General features: G+C 40.9%; 1 protein-coding gene across 2 annotated transcripts in view; it reads right to left on the minus strand.

Annotated features, from left to right (window-relative positions):
* LOC140454463 (regulator of microtubule dynamics protein 3-like) overlaps nt 1–24574 on the minus strand; it is a 90951-nt gene that overhangs the window by 16118 nt on the left and 50259 nt on the right. Inside the window, exons 7-11 of one of the 2 annotated variants that reach the window (XM_072549220.1) lie at nt 16963–17006; nt 15137–15209; nt 7268–7317; nt 5338–5416; nt 3844–3893 (exon numbers count right to left, since the gene is read on the minus strand). In XM_072549220.1, the coding sequence (XP_072405321.1) occupies nt 3844–3893; nt 5338–5416; nt 7268–7317; nt 15137–15209; nt 16963–17006 (296 nt within the window). The remainder of the gene's footprint in view (nt 1–3843; nt 3894–5337; nt 5417–7267; nt 7318–15136; nt 15210–16962; nt 17007–24574) is intronic. The other variant, XM_072549221.1, reaches the window with a different exon arrangement.

Raw genomic sequence — 24574 nt, forward strand, 5'->3', positions numbered from 1 at the left:
GGCTGGAATCAAAACCTGTCACAGCAAGACAAAAGTGTTAACCACTGAGCCGCCTTTACCTCATCTAAATATAGCTGCATGTATTCTAACTTTCAGCAACTAATGTTCACCCAATTTTATCAGCTAGATGATCCACTTTGGTCCCTGTCCAGCAATACCTCAACAATTGGAGTTTTCTTCCTCATATTTCACTGCCTCTCAAATGTTTTGAATTTGGGAATGTGAGCACTATGTGTGCTGCTAATCTAGCAGATCAGTCCTGTCAGTTCTTTGAAAACAGTAGTGTGAACTCAGAGCTTTGGAGCCTTTCTGACAATGACTTGATCAAATTATAAATTGCAGACACATTTATGGGTGGTCTTACCTCCAAGGGAACTCATCAAATTTGAGTCCAACTTATTATATGTTTGTTTATAGATGTGAGTTTGCATTATGAGAATAAATATAAGCACTCAGCACCTTTTCCCACTGCTCGTACCAAAAGGGGAGGCTGTAGCATAGCACAAATATAACTAGACTAGTAATCAAGAGCTTCAGGTTTTGGGTAGATGGCTTTGAATCATACCAAGGCAGATGATGAATTTGTTAAACTTGAAAGAGTGCAGAAAAGATTTGCAAGGATGTTGTTGGGACTGGATGGTTTAAGTCATAGGTAAAGGCTTAATAGGCTGGGGTATTTTCCCGAGCATTAGAGGCTGGGGGTAGCCTTATTGAAGTTTAAAGAATTATGAGAGAGATAGATAGAGTGAATAACTACGGTCTTTTTCCCCAGAGTAGGGGAGTCCACTACTAGAGGGCATAGGTTTAAGTTCAGAAGAGAAAAATTTAAAAAGGACCCGAGGGGTAACTTTTTCATGCAGTGGTTGATGCATGGATGGAAAGAGCTGTCAGAGGAAATGGTGGATGTGGGTACAATTAAAAGGCTGTATGGGTATACGAATAGGAAGGGTTTAGAGAGAAATGGGCCAACTGGTGGCAAATGGGACTAGGTCAGATTGGGATGCCTGGTTGGCATGAATGAGTTGGACCGAAGGGCCTATTTCTGTGGTGAATGACTCTAAGACTCTTTGAAATCAAAGGTTAGTCCAACGTATGTAACCATTATTGATTGTTGTAAAATCTCAACTTATTCACTAACCAGAAAAGGAAAGAAATCTGTCATCGTTGACTGATCTGGAATCACACTTCATAGACAATGTTTCTGACAGGACCATTACCATCCTGCTGTATGTCCTGTCTAGCCAATAGATGTGGCTGCACATTGGTATACAGTCAGTAGGAGTTGCAATGGAAATCATTAACATTGACTCCATACCCCATGAAGTTTCATGGTATGTTATAAACATAGGCGAGGAAACCTCCACATGATTACCACCTACCATACATCACTATTCCTCCATGTTGATGAACACCATTTAGAGGAAACACAGAGGGTGACAAGAGCAGACAATTTACTCTGAGTGGGGGACTTCCATGTCCATCACCAAGAGTGATTTGGTGGCACCATTGATGACTGAGCTGGCCATGTACTAAACAATGTGGCTGCTAGAATGGGTCTGTGGCCTGTAGTGAGGGAAAAACTTAAGCCTAAGCTTATCTTCAGTTCTGAAGATAATTATGTTGCACTCAAAACATTAGCACTGTTTCTGTCTAAATATGCAGCCAGACCTGCTGAGTTTGTCATCCTCACCAATCTGCTTCTCACAGGTGTGTCCATCCATGATGATATCTGTAGGACTACATTGTCATTGTAGAGACAAAGTCCCATCTACACACTGAAGATGTTTTCCATTGTTTTGGGGTGACACTACCATCATGCTAAATATCACATTGAGTAACTCAAAATTATCCATCCATGATGCACTGTGGGCAATCAAAAGCAACAGGTTATAGTCACATGATCCAGCATATACCCAACTCTACCATTGCTATCAAGCCAGGAGATCAACCTGGTTTAATGAAGAGTGCAGGAAGGCATGCCAGAAGCAATACCAGGCATCCCCGAAAAGTGAGGTGTCAACCTGGTAAAGCAGCAAAACAGGACTACTTGCATGCTAAACAGGAGAAGTAACAAGCAAGAGACAAAGCTAAATAATCTGACAACCAGAAGATCAGATCTAGGCTCTGCAGTTCTGCCACATCCAACTATGAATGGTGGTGGACCATTAAACACCTGACATATATCCAAAACTTTAATGATGGGGGTGCTCAGCACAACACTGCAAAAGATGATACCAAATTATTTGTATCAGAAGTGTTGAGTTGCTGGTCCATCTTGGCCTCTAGCATCACAGATGAAAGTCTTCAACCAATTTGATTCAATCCACATGAAATCAAAAAAACCCCGAAGGCACTGGATACTTCAAAGGCCCTGACAACATTTTGGCAATACTACTGAAGACTTGTGCTCCAGAATTAGCTTATCTCTCGCCAAGTTGTTCTAGTACAGCTACAACACTGGCATCTGACATGTTGAAAATTGTCCAAGTATGTCCCAAATCAGCCAATTACTACCATATCAATTTATTCCTGATTATCTAGCAAAGTGATGGAAGGTGTTATCAACAGTGACATCAAAAGTATCTGCAAAGAAAAACCTGCACACTGACAGTCAATTTGGCATTCCACAAAGGCTGCATTTGTCTGGGTGTTGCCTTAAGTAGCCCCAGAAAAATTACAGTCAATGAAAATCAGAGGGAAAACCCTCCACTGGTCAGCGTCGTACCTGGCAGAAAGAAAGATGGTTGTGATTCTTGGAGGGCAATCATTTTCAGCCATAGGACATCACTACAGAAGTTCCTCAGTGTAGTGTCCTAGATCCAACACCTTCAGTTGCTTCATCAATGACCTTCCATCCATTATAATATTTGAAGTGGGGATGTTGGACATGGTCTGCTTCAGTATTTGATCATTCAATGTTCTATACCATTACTGACTTCTCAAATACTGAAGCAGTTCACGTTCAAATGCAAAAATATCTGGACCATATCCAGATTTGGGCAGACAAGTATCAAACAAAATTTGTTCTACACAAATACAACAGCAATGACCATATCCAACAAAACAAAATCTAACCAGCATCCCTTGACATGCAATGGCATTACCATTGCTGAGTTCCCTACTACCAACATCCTACGGGCTAGTCGAGGCCAGAAACTGAACTAGGCCAGTAATATAAATATTTGGTACAAATGCAGCTCAAGAGACGAGGAATCCTGTGCTATCTAATTTGCCTTCTGTCTCCCCAGTGCCTATGCAATATCATTAAGACACAAGAGTTTGATGGAATGCTGTGCACTGGCTTAAATGGTTGCAGCTCCAATTACTCTCTATAAGCTAAACCACATCAAGAAAAACAGCTGGTTTCTATGGCATCATATCCAACATTCATTTCCAATACAATGGCAGAAATGTGTCTAATCTACAAATTGCACTGTAGGAACTCACAAAAAGCTCTACACAGCACCTCCCAAACCTACAATATTCACCAGCTGGAGGGACAAGGGCAGCAGATGCATGAGAAACTACCAATGCAAGTTCCCCTTCAAGTGACACTCCAAACTGATTTCGAACTACATTGCTGTTCATTTACTATTGCTGAATCCAAATCTTGGAATTCCCTTCCTAAGAGAACTAGCCCAAAGTTCTGCAGCCATTCAAGAAAGCAGTGCAACACCAGCTTCTCCAGGGCAATTAGGGATAGATAATAAATGCTGTCCTAACCAGCAACATCCATGGGGAATAAACAAAATAACATCAGCTAATTGACCCTGGGACCATGAGGTCCATATGGCTGAATATTGTTCTTCATTTTATTATAATTTGAATGTATGGTAAACTTACCCATCAATGAACTGAACCATCAGATTAGCTTCTTCTATTGCCTGCATGTCCTGTAACAGATGGAACTTGCAATTATTCTGTAAGTAATACTGGACAGCATTGACAGATACTGGCTTGGTTAGCTTTCTTCGAAACTGTGTTTCTGATCAGAATATTATAATCCAGTTATCATCAATCACTTCAGCTGGTGCTGAGAGAAATCTATCAAGGTTATACTCAGTCTTCCATCACTTATCATCGATAATAGTTTTCCTTTTACCATTTATGTTTTGTTGTTACCTTATGTCCAGACTCGACTCTCTTTAATTTAACTATTAGGATTCCAACTGACTGATAATATTGGTGTTAGATTTTAGATTAGATTAGATTAGATTAGATTAGATTACTTAGATTAGATTACTTACAGTGTGGAAACAGGCCCTTCGGCCCAACAAGCCCACACCGCCCCGCCGAAGCACAACCCACCCATACCCCTACATTTACCCCTTACCTAACACTACGGGCAATTTAGCATGGCCAATTCACCTGACCTGCACATCTTTGGACTGTGGGAGGAAACCGGAGCACCTGGAGGAAACCCACGCAGACACGGGGAGAACGTGCAAATTCCACACAGTCAGTCGCCTGAGGTGGGAATTGAACCCGGATCTCTTCCTGGATGGCTTTGATCAGGTAATGTCAAGCATTTTATTAAGTGGTTACAGTTTTCCAGTTAATGGGCACGAAGACAGACCTGCATCATGATTGTAACAATCCTCCCATGGACTATATATTTTCAAAATTTTTAATCTACAGCAACTGAGATTCTTCTCTGAGCTATGTTAGTTCACCATAATAATGCCAAGATCCTCTTGAACAAACGCAGATGGATGGAACCTACCAAAAAATGAGTTTTCAGAAAGAATTGTTATTCCAGTTATGGTTGTTTGTCACATTGCAACTGGTTTACAGTAGCAGATTGCAAGTTAAGAAAAAAATTGAAGTAACGTCCTCTCAATTTTTGATTGCCTGATGTCCCTTTTAAGGACAGTTCAGAATATAAGTACACAGCAAAGACAATATGATTTTGGCAATAGTATAAAATGATCAAAATTGGAGTAGCCTCCCATTATACATATTTTAAGAAAATCTGTAAGGGAAGGTTCATGATAGCGAATCTGATATCACCTGAAATCAAAATTACTTCCAATTACATCTCAAATGTTTATAGTGGACATTGGGGAAGTTCTGGGATTTGTTGCATCACTACAGTATTACAGAACAGGAATAGTAACTGATTCCATTCATTATTATTAATGGTGAGGAAATATAAGGTTTGCCAAATGGGAAGTGCCACATTTATGTGAATTCTTCAGTGACATGGATGCTAGTATCTTGATAGTCTTAATTCAATGGGTTATGTGCTAGATACTGAGCTTTGACAGCCCACATACAAAAATGTTCTGTGCAAAGTCCCTTTCGCAAACATGTCATATAAATTATATGTATTTTTACCTCTTCTTTGTTTCTGTCCTCCACATCGGATGAGTCACTGATAGGCATGGTGTAGTGCTGAGTGTACACATTGTCATAACTGTAGAAATATGGAAAGGTTTAGTAGTTTCTCTAGTTCAAATATGCCATACTTTTCTCCTTGCCATTCTTGTTTCAAGGCACTGACAGTGGCCAGGACAGAATTCCATTGATTCCATCAGGCCTCCAGCACCTCCTGTTCACTGATCATTCACAAGATGTGTGCCAAGGTGGTCATGATTTGGAGATGCCAGTGTTGGACTGGGGTGTACAAAGTTAAAAATCACACAACATCAGGTTATAGTCCAACAGGTTTAATTGAAAGCACTAGCTTTCGGAGCGACGCTCCTTCATCAGGTGTTGAAAGAGCGGTGCTTTGAAAGCTAGTGCTTCCAATTAAACTTGTTGGACTATGACCTGGTGTTGTGTGATTGTTAACTTAGTGCCAAGGTGATGGATGTAAACATGTTAATTGATCTAAAGGTTAGGGGATTTAACAGTCTAGCCTTATCAGCACCTGCCATCCTTCCTTTTACTTTTCATTGCTGGATAATAAGCAAAGGGGGATTTTTCCCAGCTGAAGGCCAAAGACAGCCAACTGCGGCCAGGTCTTTTAGTACAAATCAGAAGGTAGACACAAAGCCATTTCAAATTACTTTGTTCAACTGTCTTTTTAAACATTTTGCACAATGTATTTCCTGAAGAAGCTTTGAAGATTCTGTGATTACTTTAAGAAATTTATAAATAACATACTCAATAATTATATAAATAAATTAAACTTCTCATCAGCCCTAAATTTGCAGATTGGACAGTGATATGGCATTATGAACTTTGACAGAGATAATGCAAAATGATGCACTTTGAGAGAAAAAGTAGAAAAGCAACCTCTAGTTTAGAAAACAAGAACTCAACCAGTTAAATGAAAAGGGATCCAAGGACCACAGATGAACAAATCATTAAAAGCAGCATCACAACAATACAATAGGAAATATTTGTAAAAGACTTGGGATTTATGTCAAGGGCTACATAATTCAAAAGTAAAGTTATCTTAAACTTGTACAGGATGTTTATGACACTACAGCGCAGTACAGGCCCTTCGGGCCTCGATGTTGCGCCGACCTGTGGAACCAATCTAAAGCCCATGTCTTGTTATTAAACTGGAAAGAGTGCAGAAGAAATTTACAAGGATGTTGCCTGGACTCAAGGGTCTGAGTAATAGGGAGAGGTAGGACAAGCTAGGACTTTTTTCTTTAGAGTGTAGGAGACTTTATAGAGGTCTATAAGATCATGCGAGGCATAGAAAGGGTGAATGCACTCAGCCTTTTCCCCAGGGTTGGGGAATCGAGGACTCAAAGGCATCAGTTTAAGGATAAAAGGGAAAGAATAAAAGGAAACCTGAGGGGCAGTTTTTTACACAGAGACTGGTATGCATATGCAAGGAGCTGCCAGCGGAAGTGGTTGAGGCAGGTACATTAATAACATTTAAAAGGCATTTGGACAAATACATGGATAGAAAAGGAGTAGAAGGATATGGGCCAAGTGCAAAGAAGTCAAGTTAGAATAGATGGATATTTTGGTCAACATGGACCAGTTTGTGCCAAAGGGCCTGTTGGACTTTCTGACTGATCAGGCTGCACTTGTACAATGCTCCTTTCTTTATATTATAAACAGAGCACAGAGCCACTGAAAGATATGTAAAGTTGTCATTTTGATGTGTACAATGATGTGTACGGGGCAAGGAATCACAGGTGCACTAAAAAATTATTTGTACTGCACAACCGAGGAGAATGAATTGGATGAAAGTAGAAACCAACTTGGAGTTTTGCACTTGCTCCCTGATGATATCATTCACAACTCATTGTGGCAGCAGTTTTATTAATTCAACTGTGATTTGAAGTTGTGGTACACTCACCTGTTAATGACATCAACTAATATGTTACTTTCATGTTGTGTCTGCATGCCCTACAAGAGAAATAATTAATGATTAATATTACATTTTGTTAATATTTGATGCAACTCTGCTTTGTCAAACCTTTTTAAAAATTTCTATTTTTGGTCTGCATTGGAGTGATAATGCTGAAAATGTGTTGCTGGAAAAGCGCAGCAGGTCAGGCAGCATCCAAGGAACAGGAGAATCGACGTTTCGAGAATGAGGAAAGTGTGTCCAGCAGGCTAAGATAAAAGGTATCTTAGCCTGCTGGACACACTTTCCTCATTCCTGAAGAAGGGCTTATGCCCAAAACGTCGATTCTCCTGTTCCTGACCTGCTGCGCTTTTCCAGCAACACATTTTCAGCTCTGATCTCCAGCATCTGCAGTCCTCACTTTCTCCTCATTGGAGTGATAATGCCAGGCATAGGTTTAAACTGACCACTTATTAGCATAATTTCTGCATTGATGAATTCTGTTGCAGGAAACTCAGATAGGATGACCTACAAGAGAACTCTAAGGAATACAGTTACCAAGGTTCTTGGGGCATCAGCAGGCCTTCCAAACAGCTACATGCTACTGTCCAAGCATGTGGAAGACTCAGAACACAGCACAGCAGTGGCCATCATGCAAAGCTTGAAACTCTTGCTCTCTGCAGTGGAAGTGGTGGCCAACTCCAACACAGTGCTGGCGGATTAACACATGACGATGTGCTTGGTGCCTGCGTTCATAGCTTTCACTGCATCACAGCTGAATCTTCACAACCTCTTAATTATGATATAGTTGTACAGCACGGAAAGAGACCCTTCAGTCCAACTCATCCATGCTGACCAGATATCCTAAACTAATCTAGTCCCATTTGTCAGCATTTGGCCCATATCTCTGTAAATCTTTACTATTCCAACTTCCACCACTTCCTCTGGCAGCTCATTCCATACACGCAGCACCCTCTGCATGAAAACATTGTCTCTTAGATACCTTTTAAATTTTTCTCTTCTCAGCTTAAACCTAAAGTATAAAAAGACTTTTTCACAGAATGTAGGTGTCTATGGTAAAGCCAATTTTTGTTGCTTAACCCTAATTGTCCTTGGAATAAGTGGCTTGTTAGGACTTTTCTGAGAGCAGTTTAGAGGCACCCAAATTCCTGTTGGTCTGCAAGGAATCGCATGTGGACCTAACTAAGTCATCATTTATAACCAGGATTAAGCTTTGGTTCCCTACCTTTGTCAACTTGCAACTATGCCTGACCATAAGAAATAAGAAATCGGAGAATTAGGTCATTTGGCACATCAAACTTGTTCCACCAGTCAATGAATCATATGGCACTAACTCCACTTTTCTGCCTGCCCCCATAATCCTTTACTTACTTGGAAATCAAATGCCAGAAGCTAGGAACTTTACAGTAAGAAACTCACCTCCTAACTCATCTCCTGTCCACCATGTATAAGGCATAGTCAGGAGTGTGACTCCCTGCTTTCCTAGCCGAGTGCAGCTCCAAAAACACTTAAGGAGCTTTACAAGATACAGGACAAAGCAACCCATCTAATTGGTGCCACGTGACACAACATTCACGCTTTTCACCTCCAATGCACAGTAGTAGCAGTGTATCATGTGCAAGGTGCATTGCAGAAATTCAGCGCCTTCCAAATCCACAACCACTGCCATCTCGAAGAACAAGGGCAACAGAACACATGGTAACACCACCACCTGCAACTTCCCCTCTGAGCCACTCACCATCCTGACTTGCAAATGTATCACCCTTCTTTTAGTCTGGGTCAAAACGTTGGAATTTCCTCCCTGTCAGCACTGTGGGTCTCCTAAATCAAATTTACTGCAGCAATTTAATAAAGCAGCTCAACACCACCTTCTTAAAGGCAACTAAAGATGGGCAATAAATGTTGGCCCAGCCAACAAAGCCCACATCCCATCAATGAACGAGAAAATCTAACTAACTCAGCCTTAAATATATTCAATAACCAACCTCCATTGCTCGCTGGGGGACAGAACCCCACAGACTAATGACTCTGAGAGAAAGGGTTCCTCGTATCTGTCTTAAATGGGTGGATTATTTTTAAAGTGTGCCCACGATTCTAGATTCCCCTTTGATATTTATTTCAATCAAAATTGACTCTACATCCTCACATTATTTCTAACTGCCATACCAATGCCATAATTTATTAATAGAATTACCCCACCTATTTATTTCCAAAATGTCAAATACCATTGAATATTCAGATCCTAGCCTTAGCTCATGACAATCATGTCTCTGTAATGACTATTATATTATAATGTATTACAATTTGTAGACAATAGACAATAGGTGCAGGAGTAGGCCATTCTGCCCTTCGAGCCTGCACCACCATTCAATATGATCATGGCTGATCGTCCTTAATCAGTATCCTGTTCCTGCCTTATCTCCATAACCCTTGATTCCACTATCCTTGAGAGCTCTATCCAACTCTTTCTTAAATGAATCCAGAGACTGGGCCTCCACTGCCCTCTGGGGCAGAGCATTCCACACAGCCACCACTCTCTGGGTGAAGAAATTTCTCCTCATCTCTGTCCTAAATGGTCTACCCTGTATTTTTAAGCTGTGTCCTCTGGTTCGGCACACACCCATCAGCGGAAACATGTTTCCTGCCTCCAGAGTGTCCAATCCTTTAATAATCTTATATGTCCTTCAATCAGATCCCCTCTAAACTCAAGGGTATACAAGCCCAGTCGCTCCAGTCTTTCAGCATAAGGTAGTCCCGCCATTCCAGGAATTGACCTCATGAACCTACACTGCACTCCCTCAATGGTCAGAATGTCTTTCCTCAAATTTGGAGACCAGAACTGCACACAATACTCCAGGTGTAGTCTCACCAGGGCCCTGTACAGCTGCAGAAGAACCTTTTTGCTTCTATACTCAATCCCTTTTGTTATGAAGGCCAGCATGCTATTAGCCTTCTTCACTACCTGCTATACCTGCATGCTTACCTCTTTGACTGGTGTACAAGAACACCCAGATCTCTTTGTACTGCCCCTTTACCTAAACTGATTCCAGTTAGGTAGTAATCTGCCTTCCTGTTCTTGCCACCAAAGTGGATAACCATACATTTATCCACATTAAACTGCATCTGCCATGCATCTGACAACTCACCTAACCTGTCCAGGTCACCCTGTAATCTCCTAACATCATCCTCACATTTCACCCTGCCACCCAGCTTAGTATCATCAGCAAATTTGCTAATGTTTTTACTAATACCATCTTCTATGTCATTAATATATATTGTAAAAAGCTGCAGTCCCAGCACTGATCCCTGCGGTACCCCACTGATCACTGCCTGCCATTCCGAAATGGAGCCAACCAACTTTCAATCCAAGTTAGTACTTTGCCCCCAATACCATGCGCCCTAATTTTGCTCACTAACCTCCTATGTGGGACTTTATCAAAAGCTTTCTGAAAGTCCAGGTACACTACATCTACTGGATCTCCCTTGTCCATCTTCAGAGTTACATTCTCAATTCTTCCCTCTTGTAACAAAAGGTGCAAGCAATCAGATAAATAGCTTTTGCTTAGGTCTTTTTATCATGTTTAGTTAATCTAACTTTATTTGGGGTTCATTCAGAGTACCCCGTGCTGCTGCATCACTGCCTGGTTCGGGAATTGCACCGTCTCGGATCATAAGACCCTACAAGGGATAGTGAGGACAGCCGAGAAGATCACTGGGGTCTCTCTTCCTTCCATTACAGACATTTGCTCCACACGCTGCATCCGAAAGGCTAAGAGCATTGTGGAAGACCCCACACACCCCTCCTCTCCCTCCTACCATCTGGCAGAAGATACCGGAGCATTCGGTCTCTCACGGCCAGACTGTGCAACAGTTTCTTACTGTATCAGTTGTATATTGTAGAAATGACAAATAAAAGCTTCTCTCTCTCTCATAACCCTCCTCCCAACTATTCGGTTTAAAGTCCTCTTTTCATTCCTAGTTACCTGATTTCTCAAGATCCTGGTACCAGTATGGATCAGGTTATCAGATCCTTTCTTTCCCCAGGACCAGTCCTAATACCTCATGAACTGAAACTTATGTCTCCCATTCCTGTCTTTGAGACATTTCATACTCTAACCTTGGTTGCATTATAGAAATTTGCTTGTGGCTCAAGTAGTATTTCAGAGATTATTAGGCAGAAGTGAACACTACGGATACTGGAAACCATCATTCCCGATGAAGGGCTTTTGCCCGAAATATCAATTTTCCTGCTCCTCGGATGTTCCCTGACCTGCTGTGCTTTTCCAGCACCACACTAATCTAAATTTTCAGAGATTATTACCTTGTTCTGTTTTCTGATTTAGCCTCAAGCTGCCCATACTCCCTTAGATGAATCTCTTTCTTAGTCCTACCAATGTTGTTGGTGATCACGTAGATTGTTCCCTTTGCCAGCCCAAGTTCTTCAACCCAAAGAAGTGCAGTCACTACAGTCCTCGAGACTCTGTTACAAAGAACCGCATCTGTCCCTATAACAATAGTCACCTATTACAATTACATTCCTTTAAATTCGCCCACTTGCATTCTGCACCATGGTGCCATGGTCAACCTGCTTATTCCCCCTACAAGAACTTTTATAAGCTTCTGGATCCCTTGTTACTTCATTTGCAGTCACGCATTCTTGTTCTTTATCACAGGTAAAGGGATATGATTGGCTCCTGGAATAAAATGTCCAGAAAATTTCCATGTTGCTGATGTATCAGAGCATCTGAAGCTCAGACTTCAAACTGTGAGCCAAAATTTCACTAAAGACAAGCATTTCAATCGCAAAAGTAAACCATTTGTACTATCAAATTCTTAAAATATCCTTACGAATAGTAGTTACCCTGAAATTAGGGAGAATTTTATAAAACAGAAAAGGACAGTGAAAAGTTCCTAAAAAAAAACAATGAGAGGAAAAACTAGAGTCAGAGAGATGTACAGCACAGAAACAGATTCTTCAGTCTAACTCGTCCATGCCAACCAGATATCCCAACCCAATCTAGTCCATTTGCCAGCACTTGGCCCATATCCCTACAAACCTTCCTATTCATATACCCATCCAGATGCCTTTTCAATGTTACAATTGTACCAGCCTCCACCACTTCATTTGGCAGCTCATTCTATACACGTACCACCCGCTGTGTGAAAAATTTGCCCCTTAGGTCCCTTTTATATCTTTTTCCTCTCACGCTAAACCTATGTCCCCTAATTCTGGACACTCCACCCCAGGGAAAAGACTTTGTCTCTTTATCCTATCCATGCCCCTCATGATTTTATAAACCTCTATGAGGTCACCCCTCAGTTTTCGACGCTCCAGGAAAAATAGCCCCAGACCTATTCAGCCTTTCCTGTAACTCAAATTCTCCAACCCTGGCAACATCCTTGTAAATCTTTTCTGAACCCTTTCAAGTTTCACAACATCCTTCCAATAGGAAGGAGAGCAGAACTGCACACAATATTCCGCAAGTGGCCTAACCAGCGTCTTGTACAGCCGCAACATGGCCCCCCAACTCCTATTCTCAATGCTCTGATTAATAAAGGAAAGAAAACCAAACTTCTCCACTATCCTGTCTACCTGCAACTCTAGTTTCAAGAAGCATTGAACCTGCACTCCAAGGTCTCTTTGTTCAGCAACACTCCCTAGGACCTTATCATTAAGCGTATAAGTCCTGCTAAGATTTGCATTCCCAAAATGCAGCACCTCACATTTATCTAAATTAAACTCCATCTGCCACTTCTCAGCCCATTGGCCTATCTGATCAAGATCCCATTGTAATCTGAGGTAACCTTCTTCGCTGTCCCCTACACCTCCAAGTTTGGTGTCATCTGCAAACTTACAAACATTACCTCCTATGTTCGTATCCAAATCATTTATATAAATAACAAAAAGTAGTGGACCCAGCACCGATCCTTGTGGCACTCCACTGGTCACAGGTCTCCAGTCTGAAAAACAACCCTCCACCATCACCCTCTGTCTTCTACCTTCAAGCCAGTTCTGTATCCAAATGGCTAGTTCTCCCTGTATTCCATGATATCTAACCTTGCTAACCAGTCTCCCATGGGGAACTTGTCAAATGCTTTACTGAAGTCCATATAGGTCATGTCCACTGCACAAATACAGATTGTAATGCAAAAAGAGAGTAGCAAAAGTATTTGGTCTGTTAGCAGCAGAGACAGGAGACATTATATTGAGGAATAAGGAAATGTCAGAGTTAGTAAGCAAATATATTTTGTATCTGCCTTTATAGCAAGAAATAGAAACAACATATCAGAAATAATGGTGGACCAAAAGTGAGGAACTTAAAGTAATTAATAGACATAGGGAAAGAAAAAGACTAGAAGCTGATATATCTCATGGACCCAATAGTCAGCATCCTGGGGTCTGTAAAGAAGTTGCTGCAGAGATCTTCACTGCACCTCATAAATACTTCATTGAATGTTAAATGTTTCAGGACATTCTTTAATTGAGAAAGCCACCATGTAAATTAAGTCTATCTTCCAAAACCTCCTTGATTTAAAAATGGTCAGAAAAGGTCACAGGACTTAATGGTAAGGGGGAATATTGCTGAACAAAGAGACCTTGGAGTGCAGGTTCATAGTTCCTTGAAAGTGGAGTCGCAGGTAGATAGGATAGTGAAGAAGGCGTTCAGTATGCTTGCCTTTTATTGGTCAGAGCACTGAGTATAGGAGCTGGGAGGTCATGTTGCAGCTGTACAGCACATTGGTTAGGCCACTTTTGGAAAATTGTGTTCAACTCTGCTCTCCCTCCTATAGGAATGATGTTGTGAAACTTGAAAGGGTTCAGAAAAGATTTACAAGGATGTTGCCAGGGTTGGAGGGTTTGAGCAAGAGGGAGAGGCTGAATAGGCTGGGACTGTTTTCCCTGGAGCATTGGAGGCTGAGGGGTGACCTTATAGAGGTTTATAAAATCATGAGGGCATGAACAGGGTAAATAGACAAAGTCTTTTCCCTGGGTTGGGGGAATCCAAAACCAGAGGGCATAGATTTAGAGTGAGAGGAGAAAGATTTAAAAGGGACCGAAGGGGCAACTTTTTCACGCAAAGGGTGACGCTTGTATAGGATGAGCTGCCAGAGGAAATGGTGGAGGCGGGTATAATTACAACATCTATAATGCATCTGGATGGATGCATGAATAGGAAGGGTTGAGAGGGGTATGGGCCAAGTGCGAGCAAATGGGACTAGATTAATTTAGGATATCCGGTCAGCGTGGACAAATTGCACCGAAGGGTCTGTTTCCATGCTGTACATCTCTGTGACTGTGAGTCTGATGGAAGGGTAGGCTATTTTAACCATTATCATTGGCTATGGAAGCATGTACCCCTTCATCCTTCCTGGTGTTCCTTTGGTATCCACATGTAGATTGGGCAGCTCCTTACAATTATCACATATTCATCTGGCTGCAAAAGCATTTTCATTAGTCTGGCTTTATGGTATGGAATGAAGTCATCATTAGCAAGGCCAGAATTTTTTTGTCCTTGATAATGTGCTCACGAGCTACCTTTTGAGTAGCTGCAGTCCTGTGTGATGAAGGTGCTCCCAGTGTGATGTTAGGTAGTACTTCCCAAGTTTTTGGCCATTGATGAAGAAGGGAACAGTGACGTGCGCTGAAGTTTAGATGATGGGCAACTTGAATGCAAACCTGGTAGTGAGTGAAAGTTTTCCCATTTACCTGTTGCCTGCTGATGTGTTAGCAATGCAACAAGAATTGAATTTCAATCAGCTCACTGTACTCAAAGGCCAGTTTTCCTATTTTATATCTCGAAACTCACAACTATATATTGTGGAGCAATTCCATATTTACAAAATATTTAATATTACCTGTTCTTCAATATTGTCAGTGACTTCAGTTATTTCAGAGATGTTGGCAGGATCTGAAACTATGCTGTCGTAACTGTAGAAATAGGAAACTGAGTTTACATAGGTGACATTTTGCTGCCAGTTGCTAATCCACTGGTCTTTGAAGCTCCAATAATTCCTTTAAGTGCTCATTCTCAATGCACGAGTCTAGGCATATCATCAATCTAATCAACTGTTAAATCACCTATTAAAATCCTGTCATCTCCAGAAGTTTACACGGGTGTCTTTCAAACAGAGATTAACAGAAAGCATCAGGACTGGCTACCTAAACTGAAACCCTTTTCATCCTTCTGCAGTTCAGAGGTGTTGAGGTCATTTGTAGCACCCTAACTATCATCCCAAGTGAGATCAATGACTCAGTAAAAACCTGACTTCAAAACTGGAATGCTTAACCCTTAATTAAGCACTTCATGAATCAGCTGCCAATATTCTGCAATTACAAAAATCTGGAATTTCTGTTTTTTGGAAATATAACATGAAATTTGAACACACAGGCAGCCCAAAGATCATGAAGTCAGGATTCTTTATTCCACTGGCATCAAGCAATTACGAAACACAAAGGGAAATTAAGGATAAACAATAAATTATTGACACTATATATATGGAATGACCATGTAGGTTACATTGGAATGAGCAATTCCTTTGTCTACCTGCTTCCATTTCCCAACTTGCCTCTCTCCACCAAAGCATCCTTTCTTTCCAGTGAGAGTCCATTCAACTGCCTTCCCTGACTGTCGCTACAAGCTGGTGGAAGACCTGGATAACTGTTCAGTGCTCTTCGTCACCACCTGCTGCTGAAGGTCCCATTAGGTTGGAGCACAAGATAATTAATTTCAAAGCAGATGTTGATCTTTGATGTAAATAAATAAAACTGGGTACGATTTCCCATCACAAAAGTTATGAATTTTTTGGTACAGAAATTGTCATTGTTTTTGTCATATTGCTAACACCCCCACTGGAAATACCTGTTCTGATTTCATTGTTATGGTTTATACATCTTATGTTACATTAAATTATGGATAATACATATGCACACATTTATTATTCATGGAAATTGATTATATTTTTTAGATTAGATTACAGTGTGGAAACAGGCCCTTCGGCCCAACAAGTCCACACCGACCCGCCGAAGTGCAACCCACCCATACCCCTACATTTACCCCTTACCTAACACTACGGGCAATTTAGCATGGCCAATTCACCTGACCTGCACAGCTTTAGACTGTGGGAGGAAACAGGAGCACCCGGAGGAAACCCACGCAGACACGGGGAGAATGTGCAAATTCCACACAGTCAGTCGCCTGAGGCGGGAATTGAACCCGGGTCTCTGGCGCTGTGAGGCAGCAGTGCTAACCACTGTGCCACTGTGCCGCCCACATTTATTTGATATTATTTCATAAAAAACATAAGTCAGTATGCAGAAAACCTTTTGATCAGTGATGTAACAAATAATATCATAATGTGCCTTTTTAATTGTGAACCAAAGTTAAATGCAAGTGGCTCTACAGCAAAACTTTTTTGAACTCTTAACAGTTGTGCACCCAGAAGAACAATGAGCCTATACATTGAGAGTGGGCAAGAATTGACAGTGGAAAGGAATTAGAGTCAATCACACCCATTTAATGTCTGCAGCAGAGTTAAGTCCCCCCAGTTCAGGAGTCTGGACAGTCAGTGTAACTCAACCTCTAAGTTCAACTTGGAACAGATTGAGATTTGATTCTGATTTTGGTGCTGCTATCTCGGTTATTGGAGCAAGTCATCAGCGAACCTTTTTGTGATAAACTTGCCTGTTAAAATCTTCAGGCAGCAAATCGGTCTCAACTGGTGTTTCCTGGAAAGAATGGAATTCATATTCAATAGTTAATATCTGACAAAGCATTGTTTGTCTGATCTTCTGATCTGATTTTGAACTGCACAGGAGTACCATTACTTGAACTATGATCTGAGGATTTCAGCCGGTACCACAGATTGCAGTTTTTGCAGATGATTTAAAGGAAAATTCATGGTATCTGAATAACTCCTGCTCATCCCTTGAACTGGAGGTTGGCTAACATGGTACCACTATTGAAGAAAGGTGGTCAGGATAAGCCAGGAAACTATAGACCAGTGAGCCTGATGTCGGTGATGGGTAAGTTTTTGGAGGGAATCCTGAGGGACAGGATTTAAACGTATTTGGAAAGGCAAGGACTGATTAGGGATAGTCAACATGGCTTCGTGCGTGGGAAATCATATCTCACGAACTTGATTGAGGTTTTTGAAGAAGTAACAAAGGGGATTGACGAGGGCGGAGGGGTGGATGTGATCTATATGGACACCAGTAAGGCATTCAACAAGGTTCCCCACTGGATATGGTTAGCAAGGTTAGATCTAATGGAATACAGGGAGAACTAGCCATTTGGATACAAAACTGGCTCAAAGGCAGAAGACAGCGGTGGCGGTGGAGGGTTGTTTTTCAGACTGGAGGCCTGTGACCAGTGGTGTGCCATTTATATAAATGATTTGGATGTGAACATAGGAGATATATTAGGTATATAGTAAGTTTGCGGATGACACCAAAATTGGAGGTGTGGTGGACAACGAAGAAGGTTACTACCTCAGATTACCATGGGATTTTGATCAGATGGGCCAATGGGCTGAGGCGTGGCAGATAGAGTTTAATTCAGATAAATGCAAGGTGCTGCATTTTGGGAAAACAAATCTTAGTAGGACTTATACACTTAATGGTAAGGTCCTAGGGAGTGTTGCTGAACAAAGAGACCTTGGAGTGCAGAGTCCTTGAAAGTAGAGTCGCAGGTCGATAGGATAGTGAAGGCGGCATTTGGTATGCTTTCCTTTATTGGTCAGAGTATTGAGTACAGGAGTTGGGAGGTCATGTTACGGCTGTACAGGGCATTGGTAAGGCCACTTTTGGAATGTTGCGTGCAATTCTGGTCTCCTTCCTATCGGAAGGATGTTGTGCAATTTGAATCAGTTCAGAAAAGATTTACAAAGATGTTGCCAGGATTGGAGGATTTGAGCTGTAGGGAGAGGGTGAATAGGCTAGGGCTGTTTTCCCTGGAGCATCGGAGGCTGAGGGGTTACCTTATAGAGGTTTATAAAATCATGAGGGGCATGGATAGGATAAATAGACAAAGTCTTTTCCCTGGGGTGGGGGAGTCCAGAACTAGAGAGCATAAATTTAGGGTGAGAGGGGAAAGATATGAAAGGGACCTAAGGGGCAACATTTTCATGCATAGGATGGTGCATATATGGAATAAGCTGTCAGAGGATGTGGTGGAGGCTGGTACAATTGCAACAATTAAAAGGCATCCGAATGGGTATATGAATAGGAAGGGTTTGGAGGGATATGGGCCGGGTGCTGGCAGGTGGCACTAGATTGGGTTGGGATATCTGGTTGGCATGGATGGGTTGGACAAAAGGGTCGGTTTACATGCTGTACATCTCTATGACTCTGTGTCACCAGTGTATTGACATGGGCTTCTCGGCTCAGAGTCTAAGGACATTAACACAATACTACCATCTTCCCCAATGACATATTTTTGTCCCTTTGGAAAACACTGCCTGTCTTCTTCATTGCAAAACCTGTCACTTTCAGTTAAACAATCTTTCTCATTCATTCATTGAATTGTGATACTACATTCAATTTCCTGAAATTCCTAATTGATGATGAGAAGATGTCACTTTAAAGAAGCATAATGATATCCCTAGGCTTATATCAATAACCTTTAAATGCTCTTCTTTGAATCTTGTGGAGACTCTCGACTCTGTTTCACCATTTTAGATCATGGTGAATCATCTACCTTAACATATTCTCAGGCAATCTCATATCTTGAGATGACATTAGTAATTAGAAGGCTATAAATTTCTGTCTAATACCTTCTTAATAGCTGAACTTACATGCCTTCCAGTGTGAAGATTTCCAAGTAAAGAGATTGCTGCTCATCTCAGCATTAAATTATTATATTCTGAGCCTGTGTCTGTTGCTTTTAAGATTACAGTCAAGGGAAACATCTTTTCTGCATTGTCTCCATACATAAATTATTTGGAAGAGAATATAGGTGGTCTGATCAGTGGCCTTGCAGACAACAGAAAGATTGGGGGAGCTGCAGATAGTGAGGAGGATTGCTAGCGGATACAGCAGGATGTAAATAGACTGGAGACTTGGAGAGGGAAATTGTTGGACTTTAATCCGGACGAATGCAAAGTGACGCATTTTAGAAGGTCTAATACAGGAGTAAAGTATACGGTTAATGACAGTACCCTTAGAAGCACAAACGAACAGAGGGATCTAGTCGTACAGGTCCATACTTGTGGCAATGCAAGCAGATAGGTTATCAAGAATGCATTTGGCATGCTTGCCTTTATCAGTTGCAAGCTTGCCTTTATTAGTCGAGGCAAAGAGGTAAAAATTGGCAAATCATGTTGCAATTGTGTAGAACTTTAGTCAGACCACATTTGGAGTATTGTGTGCAGTTGTGATCACCACACTACCAGAAGGATCTGGAGACTTAAGGTACAGAAAAGGAAGTTGCCTGGTTTGGAGGGTAATAGCTATGAGGAGAGATTGGACAAACTTGGTTGGTTTTCACTGAGAGGAAACTTGTAAAAGATTTACAAGTTTGTGAGAGGCATCGATAGAATAGATAGTTGGAGATATTTCCCAGGGTAGAAGTGTAAATTACTTCATAGGTTTAAAATAAAAGGAGGGGGAACGTTTAAAGGAGATGGAGAGACAAGCTTTTTTACATAGAGGGTGATAATTGACTGGAATCTGCTGCTAGAGGAGGTGATACAATAGTAATGTTTAAGACATTTCATCAGAGATACATAAACAGAGAACGAATATAGGGTTTCGGACTGCATAGAGGCTCAAGAGTGTCAGCCTAGGCTTGGTGGGCTGAAGGGTACGTTGCTGTTCTGTACAGTTCTTTGACTCCATTGATCTTTAAGAATACATTTCTATGAGACAATGTTGTATTCTAATAAATTCCAGTGCATACAAGTTCAGTCTCCTCAATTTCTCATCAATCTCATCATTGTGGAAAAAAAGCCTGGTGAATCCCTGCCGCACATACACTAAGGCAAGTATATCCTTTCTTAGACAGAGGGATCAAGAACAGCACGCAATTTTCCAGGTACAGTTTTAGCAGTGTTTTATGCAACTAAAGGAATACAGATCTTTAATTTCCAACTGCCTGCTTCATGATGAGAGCCAATGTATTGCTGTTAATATTTAGTTGTAATTGTAGTGATTGCAACAAGCTAAATCAACTAGATGTCAGAGTTTGAGCTCCCTGATTGGACCAAATTAACAGCCCTGGCTGACATATGAAGGGCTTTTGCCCGAAACGTTGATTTCGCTGCTCGTTGGATGCTGCCTGAACTGCTGTGCTCTTCCAGCACCACTAATCCAGTATTTGATTTTCAGCATCTGCAGTCATTGTTTTTACCTATATGAAAGGTGAGTGTCAGATTACTGACACTCTGGCAGCTGACTCTGAATGAGGCAGTAATAAAGTAAAAGACTGTTTATGTGTAAATACAGAGTGACTTAGTAACAGAATACCAGCCTCTGTGGAGTCATTTCATAATCATGACATTTATCTTAAAGGTGCTCCAAGGCTCATTGAAGTAAAGGCTGTGCTATACTGTCTGCTTGTTCATGTAAGAAACTGGTCACTAAAGTCATTGCATACTTTGCAGAAAGATTCAGTCATTCATTCAACTATTAGCAACTGTTATTTCTCTTTAAACTGTTTCAAGCTCTTTAAGGCCTTACATAACTAGGAGCAGGAGTAGGTGATTCAACCTCTTGAGCCTGCTCTGCCATTCAAGAGGATCATGGTTGATCCCATTTCAGCCTCAACTCCACTTTCCTGACCACTCTCCATAACCCTTCAACTCAGGATGACTTAAAAGTCTTATCTCCTTCTTAAATTACCTAATGTCCCAGCATCCACCACACCTTGAGGTACTGAGTTCTACAGATTCACAACCCTTTAAGAAAAGTAATTTCTCCTCCTCTGTATTTTAAACCTGCAACCCCATTATCTTAAAAGGATGAACTTTCCTTCCAGATTGCCCCACATGAGGAAACATCATTTCCATGTTAACTTTATCAATTTTGTCTAGTACCTTATAATTCCAGAAAATATTGGCCAAAACTACTCATTCTCTCTTCAGACAAGCCCCTCTTCTCTTGAATCAATCTAGTGAACCTCCCCTGTAACTACATCCCACCTCAAGTAAGGGGACCATAATTGTACGCAATACTCCAAGTGCAGTCGCAGTAATGCCTGGACATTGCAGCAACATTTCTTACTGTAATCTACTACTCCTTTAGCAGTAAATGCCAAAATTCCATTTGTTTTGCTGTACCTGCACACTAGTCTTCAGCGATTCATGTACAAGGACACCTAGATCCCTTTGCACCAAAGCACTCTGAAGTTTCTCTGCATTTAGGTAATAAGTTACCTGCCTCTTCCTCTGACCAAAAAGGATAACCTCAAACTTAATCATGGTAAATTTATCCATGGTAAACTTACTAAATTTTGGCCTATTTACTTAACCAATCCATATCCATTTGTAAATTTCTTATTTCTGCATTGCAACTTACTTTCCCACCTATTTCAGTGTCATCTATAAATTTTCTAATACTTTCTATTCCTACATTCAAGTCATTAATATAGAATGTAAATTATTAATGACAGCTCAGAGATTCAAAGCACAAAAGAATTGCAACCACTCAAAGATTCGAGCAGGTCATTGAAGCAATTATGTGCATGGAATATTCTAAGTAATTTGACACCAGATTTTTATGGACTTGAACTGATTCCATCGCCACTTGAGAATGGCAAGCAGGACCTGAATGCAGAGATCACACATTTTAGGCAGATCTCAGCTGAGGGATGGGGATAAATCACACAAGCAGAAAAGCTGCACAATTTAAAATTAGTGCTGAGTTCAAACAGAACGCAACATCACTGTTTTAAGGGCCCTCACCAAATTATAGAGGCACAAATTTACGTATGAGACACAATTACTTGTGAAGGGTGAATAAGGCACCTTTAAATGTCATGATCTAAAGCTATTTAAAGTTCGTTAAATCCCCAGCCATCTTAAAAATTAAATAAAAACATACGTAGCATATGTCAATTTGAGTACAAAAAAAAGCTGTACACCCACTGCAGCAGTACATTGATCGCCAAGTTACTTGATGGTGTAGTTTAGGGAAAAAATTCCATCTTTTCCTATAATTTCAATAAATGTCATGGTTGACATTTCCTAGTGGCTCCTATTACGGCTAGACCAATAATGAATGCTTTGCTGAGTTTCAAAAGTTACAATAACTCTTTCCTGAGCAAAGGTGCTGAGTTTACATTTTGACTAACAGTTTTATGAAGCAATTAAAAGAAGAATTGTACAGTATTTCATGTGGTTAATGAAGAGATGTTTGTTTTTACAAAAGTATAGACTTTTCAGCAGATCTGAAATAGTTTGAATGAGTTTTGTTTTAATTATCAAGTGTCCCTGAATAACAGTTCTTGAATTGTTAGTTCATTTATTTTCTCAATCTCCACAAGACACCTGAGGTCTGACCATGATTGGAGGTAGCATGTGGACTTGAGAAGTAGACATTGCATAAAGTATGATGGTATGAGGGATGAATGGCAGATGAGGGCTCGAGAACAAAATGGTCTTTCATAAAACTGTGCCAAAGAGTCAAGAACAGGCAGACTTCATAGCCAGCCTCATCTGCACTCACTCACCTCTGGCTGCCCTTGGTAGCAACAGGCTCAACTCGATCATGCCACCACACCCCCACGGAAGGAAAGTCAAATATGTTGGGGTCATTTGATGGAGATAAATTTGTTGAGTTTGGTGGTTGCCTTACTCAGGTTTCCTGATGGTACAAGGACAAGGGACACAGACTTAAAATTTTGGGCAAGAGGTGTATAGAGGAGTTCTTTTTTAACACAACAAGTAATGCAACTGAAATTTGCTGCAGAGGGTGGCGAAAGCAGAAACAATCAATGATGTCAAAAGGAAACTGAGTACAGGAGGGTAATAAATGTTCAAGGCCACAAGGAAAGAATGCAGGAATGGGATTGACTGGATGGCTGTACAGAGAACTGCCACTGCATCAACGGGTTCCATGGTTTATTCTTCCATAATGACTCTATGACAATCAACTTAAAAAGAAAATAGAGGATTGCACTTTCCCTATTTAACATCTTGGTTAGACTTCATCCAGAATTTTGTCTCTTCACATGGTAGGTGACACAGGACCTAGAAAAGTTTCAGAAATGGGTTTCTAATTTGATATCAAGCTTAAAAGCCATCAATTATCACCATGAAAAACTGTTTTCTTTTAAACTTGCAAAGAGTAGACTTCAAGGTGACTTAGAGTCAAGAGTCATTCAGCACAGAGACAAACCCTTCAGTCCAACTAGTCCATGCTGACCATAATCCCAAACTAAACTAGTCCCACCTGCCTGCACTTGGCCCAATACCTCCAAACATTCCTTATTCACGTACGCATCTAATCGTCTTTTAAACATTGTAACCATACCCACACCCACCACTTCCACCGAAACTTCATTCCACATACAATCCACTCTCTGTATAAAAAAAGTGCACCTCAAGCCTTTTTTAAGTATTTCTCCTCTCACCTTAAAAATATGCCCCCTAATCTTGAAATCCCCTACCCAAGGAAAAGGCACTTGCCCTTCGCCTTATCTATGCCCCTCATCATTTCATAAACCTCAATAAAGTCACACTTGAACCTCCTACACTCCATGAAATAGGTCCCAACCTATCCAGCCTCCCATGATAACTCAAACTTTGCATTCTCAGCAACATCCTAGTAACTCTCTTCTGGACCCTCTCCAGCTTATTAATATCCTTCCTCCAACAGGGAGACCAGAACTGAACACAGTACTCCAGAAGAGACCTCACCAAGGTCCTGTATAATCTCAACATAATGTCCCAACTCCTCAACTCAAAGGTCTGAGCAATGAAGGCAAGCTTGCTAAATGCCTTATTAACCATCCTATCGATATGTGATGCAAACTTCAAAGAATTATGTATCTGAACCCCTCGGTCTCCATTTTACAACATTGCCCAAGGCCCTAGTTTTAATTGTACAAGTCTTGTCTTTGTTTTACCAAAATGCATTAATTCACATTTATCCAAATTAAATTCCACCTGCCACTCTTCAGCCCATTGACCCAATTGATCAAGATCTCTCTGTAATCTTAGAAAACCTTCTTTGCTGTGCACTATAGCATCAATCTTAGTGTCATGTGCAAACTTAGTAACAATTCTTTCTATATTCTCATCTAACTCATTTATATAAGTGACAAACAAAAGTGGACCCAGCACCGATCCATGTGGAAC

Source organism: Chiloscyllium punctatum, chromosome 29, assembly GCF_047496795.1.
Source record: "Chiloscyllium punctatum isolate Juve2018m chromosome 29, sChiPun1.3, whole genome shotgun sequence".
Lineage (NCBI taxonomy): Eukaryota > Metazoa > Chordata > Chondrichthyes > Orectolobiformes > Hemiscylliidae > Chiloscyllium > Chiloscyllium punctatum.